Source organism: Pygocentrus nattereri, chromosome 12 (assembly GCF_015220715.1).
Source record: "Pygocentrus nattereri isolate fPygNat1 chromosome 12, fPygNat1.pri, whole genome shotgun sequence".
Lineage (NCBI taxonomy): Eukaryota > Metazoa > Chordata > Actinopteri > Characiformes > Serrasalmidae > Pygocentrus > Pygocentrus nattereri.
Window position 1 is genome coordinate 16,230,925 of NC_051222.1, and position 14,346 is coordinate 16,245,270.

The 14,346-nt window shown below is 40.2% G+C and overlaps 2 protein-coding genes across 2 annotated transcripts; both read right to left on the bottom strand.

The window, feature by feature from the left end:
- Positions 1-124: 124 nt before the first annotated feature.
- On the bottom strand, positions 125-7,790 carry prozb (protein Z, vitamin K-dependent plasma glycoprotein b). The gene is made up of 8 exons (XM_017701841.1): positions 7,385-7,790; positions 5,564-5,727; positions 4,372-4,396; positions 4,163-4,276; positions 3,314-3,445; positions 1,326-1,435; positions 926-1,043; positions 125-721 (listed from the first exon to the last, which is right to left on the bottom strand). The coding sequence occupies exons 1-8, from the start codon at positions 7,458-7,460 to the stop codon at positions 186-188; spliced, it is 1,275 nt and encodes a 424-aa protein (XP_017557330.1). The 5' UTR covers positions 7,461-7,790; the 3' UTR covers positions 125-185.
- A 637-nt stretch (positions 7,791-8,427) lies between these two features.
- Positions 8,428-13,743, bottom strand: f10 (coagulation factor X). Its single transcript, XM_017701840.2, has 8 exons — positions 13,589-13,743; positions 12,861-13,021; positions 12,692-12,716; positions 12,414-12,527; positions 12,196-12,327; positions 11,575-11,891; positions 10,961-11,078; positions 8,428-9,139 (listed from the first exon to the last, which is right to left on the bottom strand). The coding sequence occupies exons 1-8, from the start codon at positions 13,647-13,649 to the stop codon at positions 8,565-8,567; spliced, it is 1,503 nt and encodes a 500-aa protein (XP_017557329.1). The 5' UTR covers positions 13,650-13,743; the 3' UTR covers positions 8,428-8,564.
- Positions 13,744-14,346: the final 603 nt, after the last annotated feature.

Below are 14,346 nucleotides of genomic sequence, written 5' to 3' on the forward strand. Positions count from 1 at the left end.
ATATATATATATATATATATATATATATATATATATATATATATATATATATATAAATATATATATAAATAAACATTTTTTCACACTCAATATATAACCATATATACACATATAACCATGTAGGTAAAATTACTCAGTACTTTATTTTTATAGTCATAACAGTGGGATACTTCTGGCTTCAAACATCATCTTTGCTCTGCCTCAGACCTCAACAGGAGTTGGCGAATCCAGTGAGCGTATCTGGAGACTTTGGTGAACACAAGTCCCTGATTACAGTCATTTTGAGACAGAGATAGTCCAGTCAGAAAAGCCGTGTTTCCTTCCACTGTAGCAACCGGAGTCCCAGACTTGAGATCACACTGGACTCTCTTCTGGGAACGTGATCTCATACCGCCACTCTTGGGTTCTTGCTCTTCCATACAAAACATCTTATTGGTCAGAGAGAATGTCAGGTTGAGTTTATCTTGGCAGTCTTCCAGTGAAAGATATGAGGGATGGCTGGCACCATAGACCACGACACCTTCTCTGCCGGTCTTCATCAAGATGTTCTCGCTGTAGTCTTTCTCTGGGAGGCAGAGGGATACAGTGTCTGGACCAAGGGTGATTGGCTCTTTTAGCTCCAAGAAAGCCAAGTCATCATCAGGCTGACCTAGTGTGTACCTCTTATGAAGAGTCCATTTGGTGGCCTGTGAAGCGTTCCTTTTTTCATCCGAATGGCCCGCTGTTGAAGGTATTACATAAAGTTCCGTTATTAGAAACTTGGACAAGCCAAGAACCATTCAAGGGCCATTTATTTTTAATTGCGTGTAAGAAAAACGTCTTATTTGTCAATTTGTTTAACTTGTTCAATTTAAAATGTTGAAGCATTACTAACTTGTTAAAAAGAGCCAACATTGCATTAGCTAAAGATGAAGATGTTACTCACCAAAAACTATGTAAAGGTCTTTGTCTGTTGTCATGCATCTAGCTGTTGTAAGTACAGACCTCTTTCCTAGGATCACGCCATGACAGACCACACCACCATTGCCATCCACAAAGGTCACCTAACCACCAGAGCATGGTATAATTTATCTGTTAACATTCCTATTTCAGTTTTTTAACAGCGTGACACTCGCTCTCTCTTGATGTGCTGATCTGGACCTGGAGCACCTTTAGGGTTAGGCTGGGTCATTTCTTTGCTCAGACACACCTGCTTTACCTTTATAGGTAGTTACTAAGTTAAGTGAGTGTAGTTAAAAAGGGAAAACTTGCACTGTACTGAACACTAGCCCTTGAGGAATGGAACTGGACACCCTTGCTATATGTGCATATATTATTGTGCTTACCTGCCATGGACAGTGTCCTTGGGAGCAGATCTTGTCGAGTTCATTTTCGCTCTTGTTTCGATTGGCATATCTCTCAGAGGAGATTCGCAGGTTCCCACAGGGGTTCTGAACTAAGAGAATGGAAGATGTCAACAGTGGAAATCCTGAAGCATCTCAGCAAAGCACTGTTAGGCTCCACTGTACTAATGATTAATATAGCAAAACTGTGATAATGACACTGATTACATCAAGCCTAGGATGTGTTCTAGTTCCAGGCATCATCAAACCACAAGCTCTGGTCCTATGAAAACTAAGCTAACTTCTGGCACAGTTTGATATAATCCTGGATGACGGTGGTTCATTTTTCAATTGTAACTTTGCAGCAGTGGAAACTAGTTGCGCTACAATGGTATGATGGCCAAATGCCATTTCATCTTTTTACCCTTGGCCCTTGTTTTCGAGTGTCACCCTAACCCCTTGGAGTTACAAGGGGTAGTGGTTGAAATCTTACGCTATGAAATGGGACAACCCTCAAATAAAAAATAAAAAACATTACTTCATTAACAGGCTACTAGGGGTGCTCTGTAGGCGACCCAGCCCGAGAGAAGAGAAGGAAAAGGTTTAGCAGCCTCACTACTGGGCTTTAGTTACATTTAGGACATCATATGCTTTCAAAGAGGGGGATGAGACAATTTATTATCACCGCTAATTCTTTGGTGATGTGAAGCGGAAGTCAGCGATTCAACAGCTTCTTGCTCGAATTTTCCCGTTCCACCTTAAATGGTGCAGCAGTTACATTCTGGCACTTCAGGCATCAACACTGCTGGGACTATTTAAGGTGGAACGGGAAAGTTAGCTAGCTAGGTTACTGAGATATTGGCATGCTATTGGTGACTTTTAATGTTTGTTATGTTGAAAGCGACCATAATATGTTGAAAGGGCATTAAGATAAAACAATGGTTATCGTATTTTTTAACTGAAAAAAATCTCACATTTGTGGGTTTCTTTCATCTCTTGTGCAGCCACCTTTTTCTTTTTTTCTTATAACACTCCGTTTGTAGTGGGCTTCTGAAAAATCTCCATTCGGAGGGCCATGTAGCCCTAACACTTCACCCTACCCCTCTATCTCAACAAAAATTGGGACACCCTACCCCTAGACATGAACGCACAAAATGGAGGGCTAAGGGCTAAGTGGTAGGGGCAAGGGGTGAAATGGGATTGGGCCTAAGAATACAAAGCAATTATTACTTCAGTAAGCAAGTGTAAAGGGTCTTCTCATAATAGAAAGGTTCTGCACCAATTTAAGAGTTCTTCCTAAAACTTTGACATAATGGTAAGGTTCTTTATACTATAGGTTCTTCACATGCACACATTTCCTTTACAAAAATAGTTCTCCAAAGAACTGTTTACTGAAAGTCATCTGTTTTAAAACAAGTGAAACGTGGTTGCATTTGTTAGGTTTGTAATGCTGTGATTTAGTCAGGAACCCTGTCCTAGTTCAACATGCTTTATGAGACAGGTCTCTGTCAAACAAACCAGCCCACCAGGACCAGAGTTGGCCACTCCTGCAAAAATTGACAAGACATAAAGTTACCAAACCAGCTCTCACGGTACTGGAGTCTATGACATGAAGGTAATTATTCCAACAAGGAGGCCCAGGATAGCATGTTGCTTACAACCAAAGTGCTGTTGATTGTACATTCTGGCAGGGCCAGAAAGATGTTGAGGGGAGTTGAACATGCTCTGAGCTTCAGTAGGTGGCAAAGCAGACATGACCAGCTCCACTCCTGGAGGACCTTATTCAAGCACAGGATTCCGGCCCTCAAGCACTAGAATTGCTCTAAAGGCGTCTCTGTCCTGGACAAGCCTCCAAATCTAGCCCAGACTAGAGCAGAGATGAGACACTATTAACGGCTTCTCATTCTAATACGAAAGGTCTGCTAGTGTTAGCATCATTGCTGTGGGCTTTACCTCTTCTTCTGAGTAGAAGAATGTGTTTATATACATACCCTGAGGTATGCAGCTCCTGCCATCACTGTGAAGGCTGTAGCCCTTGGCACAGAAACACCGGTAAGATCCATGCATGGGTTTGCAGTAATGTTCACAAGCCAAAGGGCCCTCAAAAGGGCACTGGGATACATCTGCTCAATATACAAAGACAAATATTCATGTTCTCCATTTGCCAAGACATGTTGGTGTCCAAAAATTGCTTCTTTAGTTTTGCAGCGGAGCTACATGGCTAATGTAGAATTCTGTCATCCAAAAATATTTCCAGTTTCCAGTCAACTTGGATTTCTTTTCAGTGGTGGTGATAGGAACCAGGCCATGTCTACAACACAAATAAAGCCATTTTAGTGGCTGACCGAAATGACCAGTGAACATTTATATGTATTGTTCATGGTATATAGGTAGTTGTAAATCTAAAAATAAACAAAGTTTTTTTTTTTGTCTGATATCACCCTGCATATTGTCCTGGTCCAATGAAAAACAAGTATCTCCAAAATAGTAACTTTATAGGAGAGGGCAAAAACCTTTACTTTAAATGAAAGCTTCTGAGCACAAATGATGCTGAAAAGTAAAATGGCAAAAAATGTATATCTCACCACCACGAACAGCTTTGGAAATAATATAAGTAGGCCAAAGGTTTATTTTTAAACAGTAATAAAACGTCTTAAGCATTAGGCAGCAAAGTCATAATCATTTCATTCATTTGCTTTCTTTGAGGGAGCTTTTATAGGTATTAAACTCCTATCATCACCACTTTCAACAATTCTGACTTGGTACATATCAAACCACTCTGAATGATATTAAACTGAAAACCCATGACATCAATGCGCTCCAGTCCCAAAAAACATTACCCTTTTCACAGTTTAACCCGCTGTACGTGTCTGTGCACTTGCAGCTGTAGCCTCCTATTGTGTCTTTACAGGTGCCTCCATATTGACAGGGGTTGGTTTTACACTGGTCTCCATCTGGAGCAAAGAAAAATTACTTTAACACTGCCAATATTTCTTTTCTTCATCAGTCCGTTTAGAGATAAATGAACACAAAAGTGAATAATACCCACCGTAGTAAATGGCCCAAAATTCGTCCTTTATAGGCAACATGCAAAATAAGGTTATAGTTACCAAAACATAGCATATATTGAATATTATGTAATAGAACATTTCAAACACATCTATACAGCAAATGTGTTTTAGTTTATGCCTGGAGGATCATGTGACTCAGTATGGGCTGGGCAGTGTGACAGCATTTATCATTGTGATAAATTCCCTCACAAAATGTCATCATAAATATCATCAGTACACTTCCCAACTGCATGTTTAATTACAAAAACAGCATAATTAGTCTTATTTAATGGGGTTTGTGCAGTGCATTGTGTAAAATGTTAAATACAAATCAGTATTATTTTTTTTTATCTGTGGCACTACTTTGTCTGTTCTGGTTTAATTAAAAAAAAAAATCAGATATTGTGTATTGTGACGACTTCTAGAAGTATCATGATACACTATATTGCCAAAAGTATTCACGCACTCATCCAAATCATTGAATTCAGGTGTTCCAATCACTTCCATGGCCACAGGTGTATAAAACCAAGCCCCTAGGCCTCCAGACTGCTTCTACAAACATTAGTGAAAGAATGGGTCGCTCTCAGGATCTCAATGAATACCAGCATGGTACTGTGATCGGGTGCCACCTGTGCAAGAAGTCCAGTCCTGAAATTTGCTCACTACTAAATATTCCACAGTTAACCGTCAGTGGTATTATAACAAAGTGGAACTGATTGGGAACGACAGCAACTCGGCCACGAAGTGGTCAGCCACGTAAAATGACAGAGCGGGGTCAGCAGATGCTGAGGAGCATAGTGCACAGAGGTCACCAACTTTCTGCAGACTCAATCGCTACAGACCTCCAAACTTCATGTGGCCTTCAGATCAGCTCAAGAACAGCATAGAGAACTTCATAGAATGGGTTTCCATGGCTGAGCAGCTGCATCAAAGCCTTACATCACCAAGCGCAATGCAAAGTGTCAATTGCAGTGGTGTAAAGCGCACTCAATTCCATATGCGTGTGAAAGCAGACAAGCAAATACTTTTGCCAATATAGTGTATTACATTTTTGCCATATGGACCCACCTCTACTCATAGTGTTGGAAATTGAGCACTACTTCACAAAAAAATTAATCACTCTTTTTACCTGGTCATTGCTGGCATATTTGCTCATGATGTGTCTTAAATATTTTCTACATCAAATCTTACTGTTTTTTCATTGTTCTCAAAGACCTCTCTGGCCTCCTCCTTGTTGCATCTCTCCTCGTAACACTCTCTTTCCAGGTTACCCTTTAGGATCTCCTCCAGGAAGAACGAATTGGCCCGTTTAGGCCGCAGGAAGACAGTGTTGGCTTGTGAATGATCTGGGAAAACTAAAAAGGTAGACAGCAGGTTGTGGTTAGCATCAATCAAGAAGAAGTATTTATGTAAAATACATGTTAAAGGAAAAGTTCAGTACAATAATGCCAAAAGACTGACTGGCCGTGAATAAACACCATTATAAAACGAATAGTTCTGGTGCTAAAATCACAACAACTGTGTTACTGCGCCAAGTCACAAAAATCCTTTGATCATCTTTGACTCTAATATTGCTCAGAACCGGTTTATGTTCACACTGAGGGGCTGCTGGTTTATTTTCTAGACTAGAGCTAGGCTGGTCCGCTAGCTAACAATGACAAAGATAGCATGCTAATCAAGTTCATCATTAATATCACAGGCTTGAATTTCAAATATTTACAATGTGATTTAATGTAAAACGGCGATATAAAAGACTAAAGAATGTTACTTGAATGGATTACACGCTTCAACTGTCCGTTTTTCTGTCAGATCTGCCTGAAGTAGCTAGACTCAAACCCAGGTTCAATCTCAAACGGCTCCGTGCTCCCTAAATAGTGAGCTTCTGCAGCCAAATAGTGTAGTTTTTCGAGTGTGGATGTGGCTGTATCCCAAATGACTGTATTTAGCTGTAATATTAACCGTTGGAATGCAGGATCTAGGATTCCTCCGTAGTGCACTATGTAGGGTACAGGGAGCCATTTGAGATTCAGCCCTTGCTTGGGAAGCGCCGTTAGATTCGTGCTAGAAGACTCGTGATGGTAATTTGGTGGCCAAAAGGTGCTTATAAAGCAAAGGGTTTTGCATTAAACAGTGATATGATATATGTTCATCACCATACAACAAAAAAATGTAGTTCATGATCGCAGTTCATAGTGATGGTAGATCTTCTCCACTTTCAGCAGTCCATGGTTGCTTGGCAACACACCATACTCTAAAGGATAGCTCATGTTGGTCTGCCATTTTGTAAAAACACTAAGCCTGAGGTTTTATCACAAGAAATGGGGTCTCTGTCACCCTTGTGATAACATTGCAGTAACGCAAGGCCTTTTGTGGCTTATTGCTTTAATTAGCATTATGCAGATGATGTAGTAGTGACTACCAGCTTCCATTCATTGTTAGCCACATTAGCATGGTCAGGCTGTTCTTTCATGGATATGGAAATGCTCTTGACTCAGACAAGGTTAGTTTTTGTCATGGTTACTTGACCAATATTTGTGAAACTTCTAGCTAACTGCCTTGTAAAGAAAGTAGGCCTCCCGTCAAACCCAAGCAGTGAGGTTTCTGTTAATGTGTTGTTTTGGAACGTAGCATATAATCTGTTGATCTTGAAAGTTGGTTGGCAGATTGCTGAAAAACACTGTCCTGTTCTATTTCAGTACAGATACATGACCTATTTGGACTCTGCTATGCATCAGTTAGCTGGTTTTGGACATCCACATTCAACAGCTATCATAATGCCAAAAGCATTATCATTATTGTATGATATTATTATGGGATCTCACTATGCTGAACCTTAATACATCATATTAATGAATAACAATACAATATATAGGGTTTACTCTTGCACAGTGACAAACATTTTCTAAACTGTTCAGGACTGTAAAGCCAGATAAAAGGCTTCTAATTAAATATCCAGTTAAATAAGTAGCTTAGTTTTTTCTTTTGAGCTTCTCAAGTCTAATGTCTCTTTACCTGTCTGGCCGGCGTTGATCAGGAGGTAGCTGCTGTGCAGTGCAAACAAGATAAAATTCCATGTTCGAAAATCCATCGTGATCAGATAAATGCACAAACGTTGTATCGTTGACAGACCCACGTTTTTGCCTTTCTGTCTGTTACACCACCCACTTTTCCTGGCATTTACTGCCCCGTGTGTGTTCTCATCTAGTTCATGGACACAAGGTCCTTCCCAAGAGCTCCCTCTCTACAATTCATGTGTGTGTGCACATACACACACAGACATACATATATTCAGATCGCAAAGGATCACAAATGATGGTAACGTTTACCTTCAGTCTGAGTTGTTAAATTAGTTAAAATTATATAATGAAAAATAAAGATCAGATGTTCCACTGCTGGAAACAGCCTGTCCATCTGCAAACATTGGGGCTGAATATTTGTCCTTGTAGGAGAGCTTTGCAAATAGAGCTTACCATGAGTTGGACTCTGATCTGTAAACAAACTAAAAAACAGAATGTATGCCAGTAAGCAAATCAGTAGGTTTGGACTTTTGACCCTGTTGTTTTTCTCTTCATCTGTATCATACGAAGGGTAAAAAAGGACTGAAACTGACATATTACAGTATACATTTCATACGTCGTTGCTGTTAGAACAACACGTTGTTTTTCCAAAATGATCACTATATAAGAGAAGGAAAAAATATTTTTACTTCTTAATGAAATTTTTTTGTCCACGTAATTTTGGACCATATCTATCGTTATTTTAACACAATCCAAAGGATAGTTTTCAAATTAAGAAATAGGGGTTATCGAAAACGGGGTTGGGGGGGGGTTATCAAAAAAACTTTGGGTAGGTAATGAAGATGTATGGTGCTTACAAAACTCCTAAACTCTAATAGTCTATAAGAGTTTCATAGTATTTATTAGATCATTTGTAGCACTTGAAAAATAAGGATCAAAAATAATACCAGAATAAAAAGCCTATAAACCAAGGTTTCAAGAGGTTAACTCTCAGAACACCAATCATAGCTGTGACATCACAACAAAAAACAACATAACTTGAGTAAATCAATATAGAATCTTTATTTAGTTGTTGTTTGTTTATCATTTTTTTTATGTATCTAAGTTTATGATGTCAGTCAATCTTCCTTCCCATCCGTATAACGTATGGATACCTAAGGAACTACTTCTTTTTCCTAGCTTTTTCCAGAAGCTGCCTTTTTGGGCATGACCTTGTCCATGACGGTTTCGATCCACTTGATGTACTTGGACACCTGTGTGTAGACGCCATATTTTCCTTTGCGAGCGCAGCCCTCACCCCAGCTCACCACTCCGGTCACAAACCAGGTGTTTTGGTACTTGGTGACGTGAGGGCCGCCGCTGTCGCCCTGGCAGGCGTCCTTGGTTTCTCGATCATAGCCAGCGCAGAACATGCGGTTAGAGATCTTAAACTTGGTGGACTCCATGCAGATCGCTCGGTCAACATATGGCACAGTCAACTTCTGCAAGATGGTGGACTGTGGGCCACCCTCGTAGAGACGCCCGAAGCCGCTGACCATACCGTCTGCTTGTTGCATGAGCACACGCTCTGCAAAGTCACGTTCTGGCATGCAAGCGGGCAGGATGAATTCAGTAAAGGTGATGGGCTTGGCAAGCTTGATGAGCGCGATATCGTTGTGGTAGGTTTCGGGGATGTAGTTCATGTGGACCAGAACCTGGTCAACTTCATGTCTCGCCTCATGCCCCTCTCTTTTCAGGGTGTCAAATTCACCTTTTGGAAACAGGAACACACACAGATGATTTATTCACATGATCTATGCTATTCTTGGCTTGGACATGTAGTTCAAGGAAAACACACGGAGGTTCTTTAAACTTCAAAGAGTTTCTACACACGTACTCCATGGCATTGCTCCAAATTATAACCACAGCAATAACAAAAAACGTCATAAATTAGATTGTCAACCTGCAGTCCTTGCAGGCCACAGCACTGCAGACTTCAGCAGGCTGCCTCATTGAACACACTGGATTCAGCTCATCAGATAATTAGCAAGGCTTTCACGAACAGAATTCATGTATCTGCAGCACCAGTTTTACATTCCTAAAGTAGATTATTTCAGCTAAAGTCATCTTTACTAGAGCTCACTAGCCAATTTCTTGTGCCCTCTAGTAAATGAACTTCAAAGTGACTTTAAGTGCAAGCTTATTATTTAGTACATGCTTTAAATTGTTTAGCAACAACCATGAAACTAAAATTCACTATATGGCCATAGGTATGTGGACACCTGACCATCATACCCATATGAGCTTGTTGGACATTCCACAAGCATGGGCATTAATATGAAGTTGGCTCTGCTTTGCAGCTATAACAGCTTCCACTCCTCTAGGAAGGCTTTCCAGAAGATTTTGGAGTGTGTCTGGGAATCTATGCCCATTAAGGCAAAAGAACATTTCTGAGGTCAGGCACCGTTGGAGGAGAAGGCCTCGCTCGCAATTAGTATTCCAATTCATCCCAAAGGTGCTGAGTGGGATTGAAGTCAGGACTCTTTGTTGACCATTGGAGTTCTCTCGTCAAACTGTGCCATGGAACAGGAAATAGCCTTGCCCAAACTGCTGCCACAAAGGATGGAAGTATAAAATTGTCTTAAATATCTTTGCATGCTGTAGCATTAACATTACCCTTCACTCGAACTAAAAGGCTCAGCTCAAACTCTGAAAAACAGTCCCAGATTATTTTTTCTCCTCCACCAAACTTTACTGTTGGCACTATGCATTCAGGTAGGTAGTGTTCTCCTGATATCTGCCAAATCCTGATTCATCTATCAGACGGCCAGATAGTGAAGCGTGATTCATCCCTCCAGACCATATATTTCTACTGCTCCAGAGTCCAGTGGTGGCATGCTACACACCACTCCAGCCGAGACGGGCCCGTAGTGATCTGTGGCTTGTGTCTCCCTGCTCAACCATGGGAGCCCATTTCATGTAGCACCTGACACACAGTTGATGTTGCTTCCAGAGGCTGTTTGGAACTCTGTAGTGAGTGATACAACAGAGGATATGCAATTTTTTATGCACTATATGGTTCAGAACTTGGCAGCCTCGCTCTGTAATTTTGAGACATTTTGTGGTTGAGCTGTTGCTGCTTGTAGGGACTTCCTTTTCACAATAGAAGCTTTGACAGTTGACCAGGGCAGATCTAGCAGGGCAGACACTTGTGGCAGACTTGTGGCAAAGGTGACATTGTATGAAAGTGGCATATCTAAAGTCACCAAGATCCTCCAGTATGACTTACATTCTGCCCGTGTTTGTCTATGGGGATTATGTAGCCACGTGCATGATATGGTGTGGCTGAAACACCTCAATTCCACAATTAAGAGGGGCGTCCACATACTTTGGCCTTATAGTGTGTATGTTATGTAGTTACTGGAGTGAGGCACTGAGTGACACCCAAACACCCCCATAATACATGAAGTTTAGGGGGTTAAGTTTAGAATTTGAAAATGCCTTTTGTCACATGGTAAGTATTCTTTTTCAGGTTACATGTTCACAAAGTAACATACCCCTCACCCCCAACACACAAACATATGTGGGATACCTAGAATAACTGTGATGGAGCGAGACTGGTTCATGCAGTGGGCAGCAGACAGAATGAAGTATTCATTTAGGATGGTCCCACCACAGAAGCCTATTTTATCCTCATTCACCAACAGGGCCTAATAGGGACAGTAACACAGTTAGTACCAAATTTTCTATGAGCAGTAGATTACCAAAAAGAATCAGCTTAAAATTGTACTACTACAAATAAATGTCAAATAAACTGAAATACAATAATACAATAATAATACAATAATAAACTCCTTCTCATATATTTTAGGCTCTTAGCTATGCAAGAAAGACTGATTGCTGAGTTATACAGTTATAGACATAACTAATGATGGAAAAATTCCATTGGCAGTAACACTCCCATAAATCGCTGTTGTTGGAAGAAAACCTCATATTTCCATTTTTTACATAATTTGAAAATGCCTGTTGTCCTTTACATTGTGTGTAAATTTAATGAAGAACAGACCAGAAGAAATGGTCACAAATTACTTGGAAAAAAGGTCTGGTTCCATTGACTTACATTATAAGTAAAGTAGGTTTGTTCCTTTTCCTGTAAAGTTACCATTTTGGAGATACAAGCTAAATGCTTTTGGATTATGTGTGTACCTGCCACGGGCAGTCTCCAGGTAGACAATCTTCCCCATTAACAATTCTTGTGTGTCCTACATTCACTGGAAGCACTGGTTCCTCGTCTACAGGATTAATCAGTTCGTCATCATCCAACCCAAACCAAGTGTCTGAATCAGAGACTGTCTGGGTGGAATTTGAGACTTTCTTTTTTGTGATGGTCTTGGTTACATTTTTGGTACTCATGTCATTGGTATGGCCAGTGCTATTGACTGTATTAGTACCATTTTTCACTACATGATGTATAAGAAGACTTCGGGTGTTCTGAGAAAGCAGCTGACCACACTTGAAGGGATCTGTGATGAAAAAAACAGGTAAAATGAGCATCAGCCAGGAATGGTGGTTGAAGATACACTGAAAATGCACCATTCTAAAGAGTTTAATTCCAGCCCTAATCTATTATGGCCTCAATAAATAAATGCCTCTGAAGAACTCAATGAATGGCAACAAGCGTGCAACATTAGGGTTGGGACTAAATTATGCAGGATTACATCTTCAATGACTTGATGCTTGAAGCTTCTAATGACCTTCAGTAAAAGGTAAAGCTCTTAATGATGAATGGATGTAAACTTTTGTTCAGCCAATCTGTCATTCTCTTACCATCAGATTTGCAGGACTTTTCATCCGCAGCCAGTTTATAGCCTTTGGCACATGAACACTTGACACTACTGCGAACCACATTGCAGAAGTGCTCGCAACCTCCATTCTTGACCTCACACAGTTGTGGTATAGCTGAATTGAGAAATTTTACATTAGAAAACTAATACTGTTGCATGTAGAGGTTATCCGGAGTTATCAATGATGCTATGGCCACTTACCAATCTCACAGTTGTAACCCTGAAATAATTCAGGGCAGAAGCAGACATATTTTCCTATTCCATCTTTGCAGACACCATTATTGAGACATGGGCGGGACAAACATGCATTTCCATCTGTGATGATATTGGAGACAAAAAAGAGGTTTGAAATGACTATTTTGGATTCCTGGCCTCTGATGAAATCTTGAAATGTGGCTACTGTGTTGGCTATTAGACTAAGTCAAACCAAAACAAGGCAAAATTTGATTGGAAGATTGCCTTTGAACACTTTCACTTACCAAAATACACATTCCAGAACTCATCCTAGGGGAAGAAAGAAGCAGTAATGGGAAGACTGGAACAACAGAATGGTTAAAAATCAACTGTTGTTACTTATAAATGCATCGCAGTTTGATATCACAGTGAGTATAATGAGCAATGATATGAGAAAGATGAGAATTAACATGCCGTCTTTTCCTTGTCCTCAAAGATCTCTCGGGCCTCCTCATAGTTGCACCTTTCTTCTACACACTCTCGCTCCATGTCACCCTTTTTAAACTCCTCAAACATGCTGTTGGCCCGCCTGCGCCGTGTGAAGACCTGGCTGGCATCCTTGTTCTGGAGGAATACTAGAGAGACAGTCACACCTCAGCTTATCATCAGTAACACCATCTGGTGGTTTCATTATTACCACTACACCAGTGGTCACCAACCCTGGTCCTGGAGATCTACCTTCCTGTAGAGCCTAAGTTCAACCACAATCTGCCACACTTTATCCAGTTCTTCAGATGTTCTTGATTGGCTGGATAAGATGCATCAGTGTTAGATAAAGGTTGGACCTAAACTCTGGAAAGTCGATCTTCAGGAAGATGATCAGTGAACACTAGATTAGACCATGGCAAAAAGACAGAAAACTAAACTATTTCTTTGGTATTATCCATTGCATAGTATAACATAACCACTGCACTCACAATAAGGTGATTGTAGATATTTGCGTGTCTGGTATCACAACACACAAACTTGACTCAGCATGTATTGTCATATTAAACACCATCAGCATAACACAACCTTGCTAGCTTCCAATGATTATACACAAACCAGAGTTGGATCTTTACAAACTGCACAATAGATTTAAGCAACAATAAGGTCACCTTACAAACTCAAACCACAACCCGTCAAATTAGTAGGATACTCACCCTCAGATGTGGCACAGTGTACAAGAACTAGACAAAAGAATGTCTTCAGTACCCAAAACATGGCACGGTTTTAATCGCAAGGAACGTCTCTGTAAAAGAGGAGTGAAATCTGGAACACAGGGAGAAGAGATCAATGACCTGCGTGATAAATGGGAGGGGGGAAGAGAGAGAGAGAGAGAGGGAGAGAGAGAGAGAGAGAGAGAGAGAGAGAGAGAGAGCACAAAAGGACAGAGTGGTAGTACACTGCAAAAAAAACACTGGAAATTGAAAGCATGTTAAATGTAAGCAATGTATCATGAAATTGTGAAAATATTTTGTGTTTAAATAAGGTTTATAAAGTGAAATATGTTTATAAAGTGAAAATATTACTTTTCTGATACTTTCTTACTTAATAAGATGAAGCAAAATGTTGAGAAATCTAAATATTTTGACAATCATATGACAAATATTACCCCCGCAACCCTGAGGGAGAAGCAGCTTAGAAAATGGATCGATGCATGGATGGATGGATGGATGGATGGATGACAAATATTACATATATTACCTACATGTAACACATTTTTCACTTGCCATGATATAATTTTTTGCAGTGAAGTAGAAATTGTGAGTGCTATTAAAGACATAGCTGTTATTTCAGGTTCTCTGAAATCACAACACAGACTTTGCTGCACAAGTTTGAAATACAATACAACTTTGAAAACAAGAAGTTGAAAACAGTTTCAAACTGGTTATCTGGACCAATCATATCGGCTTGCTGA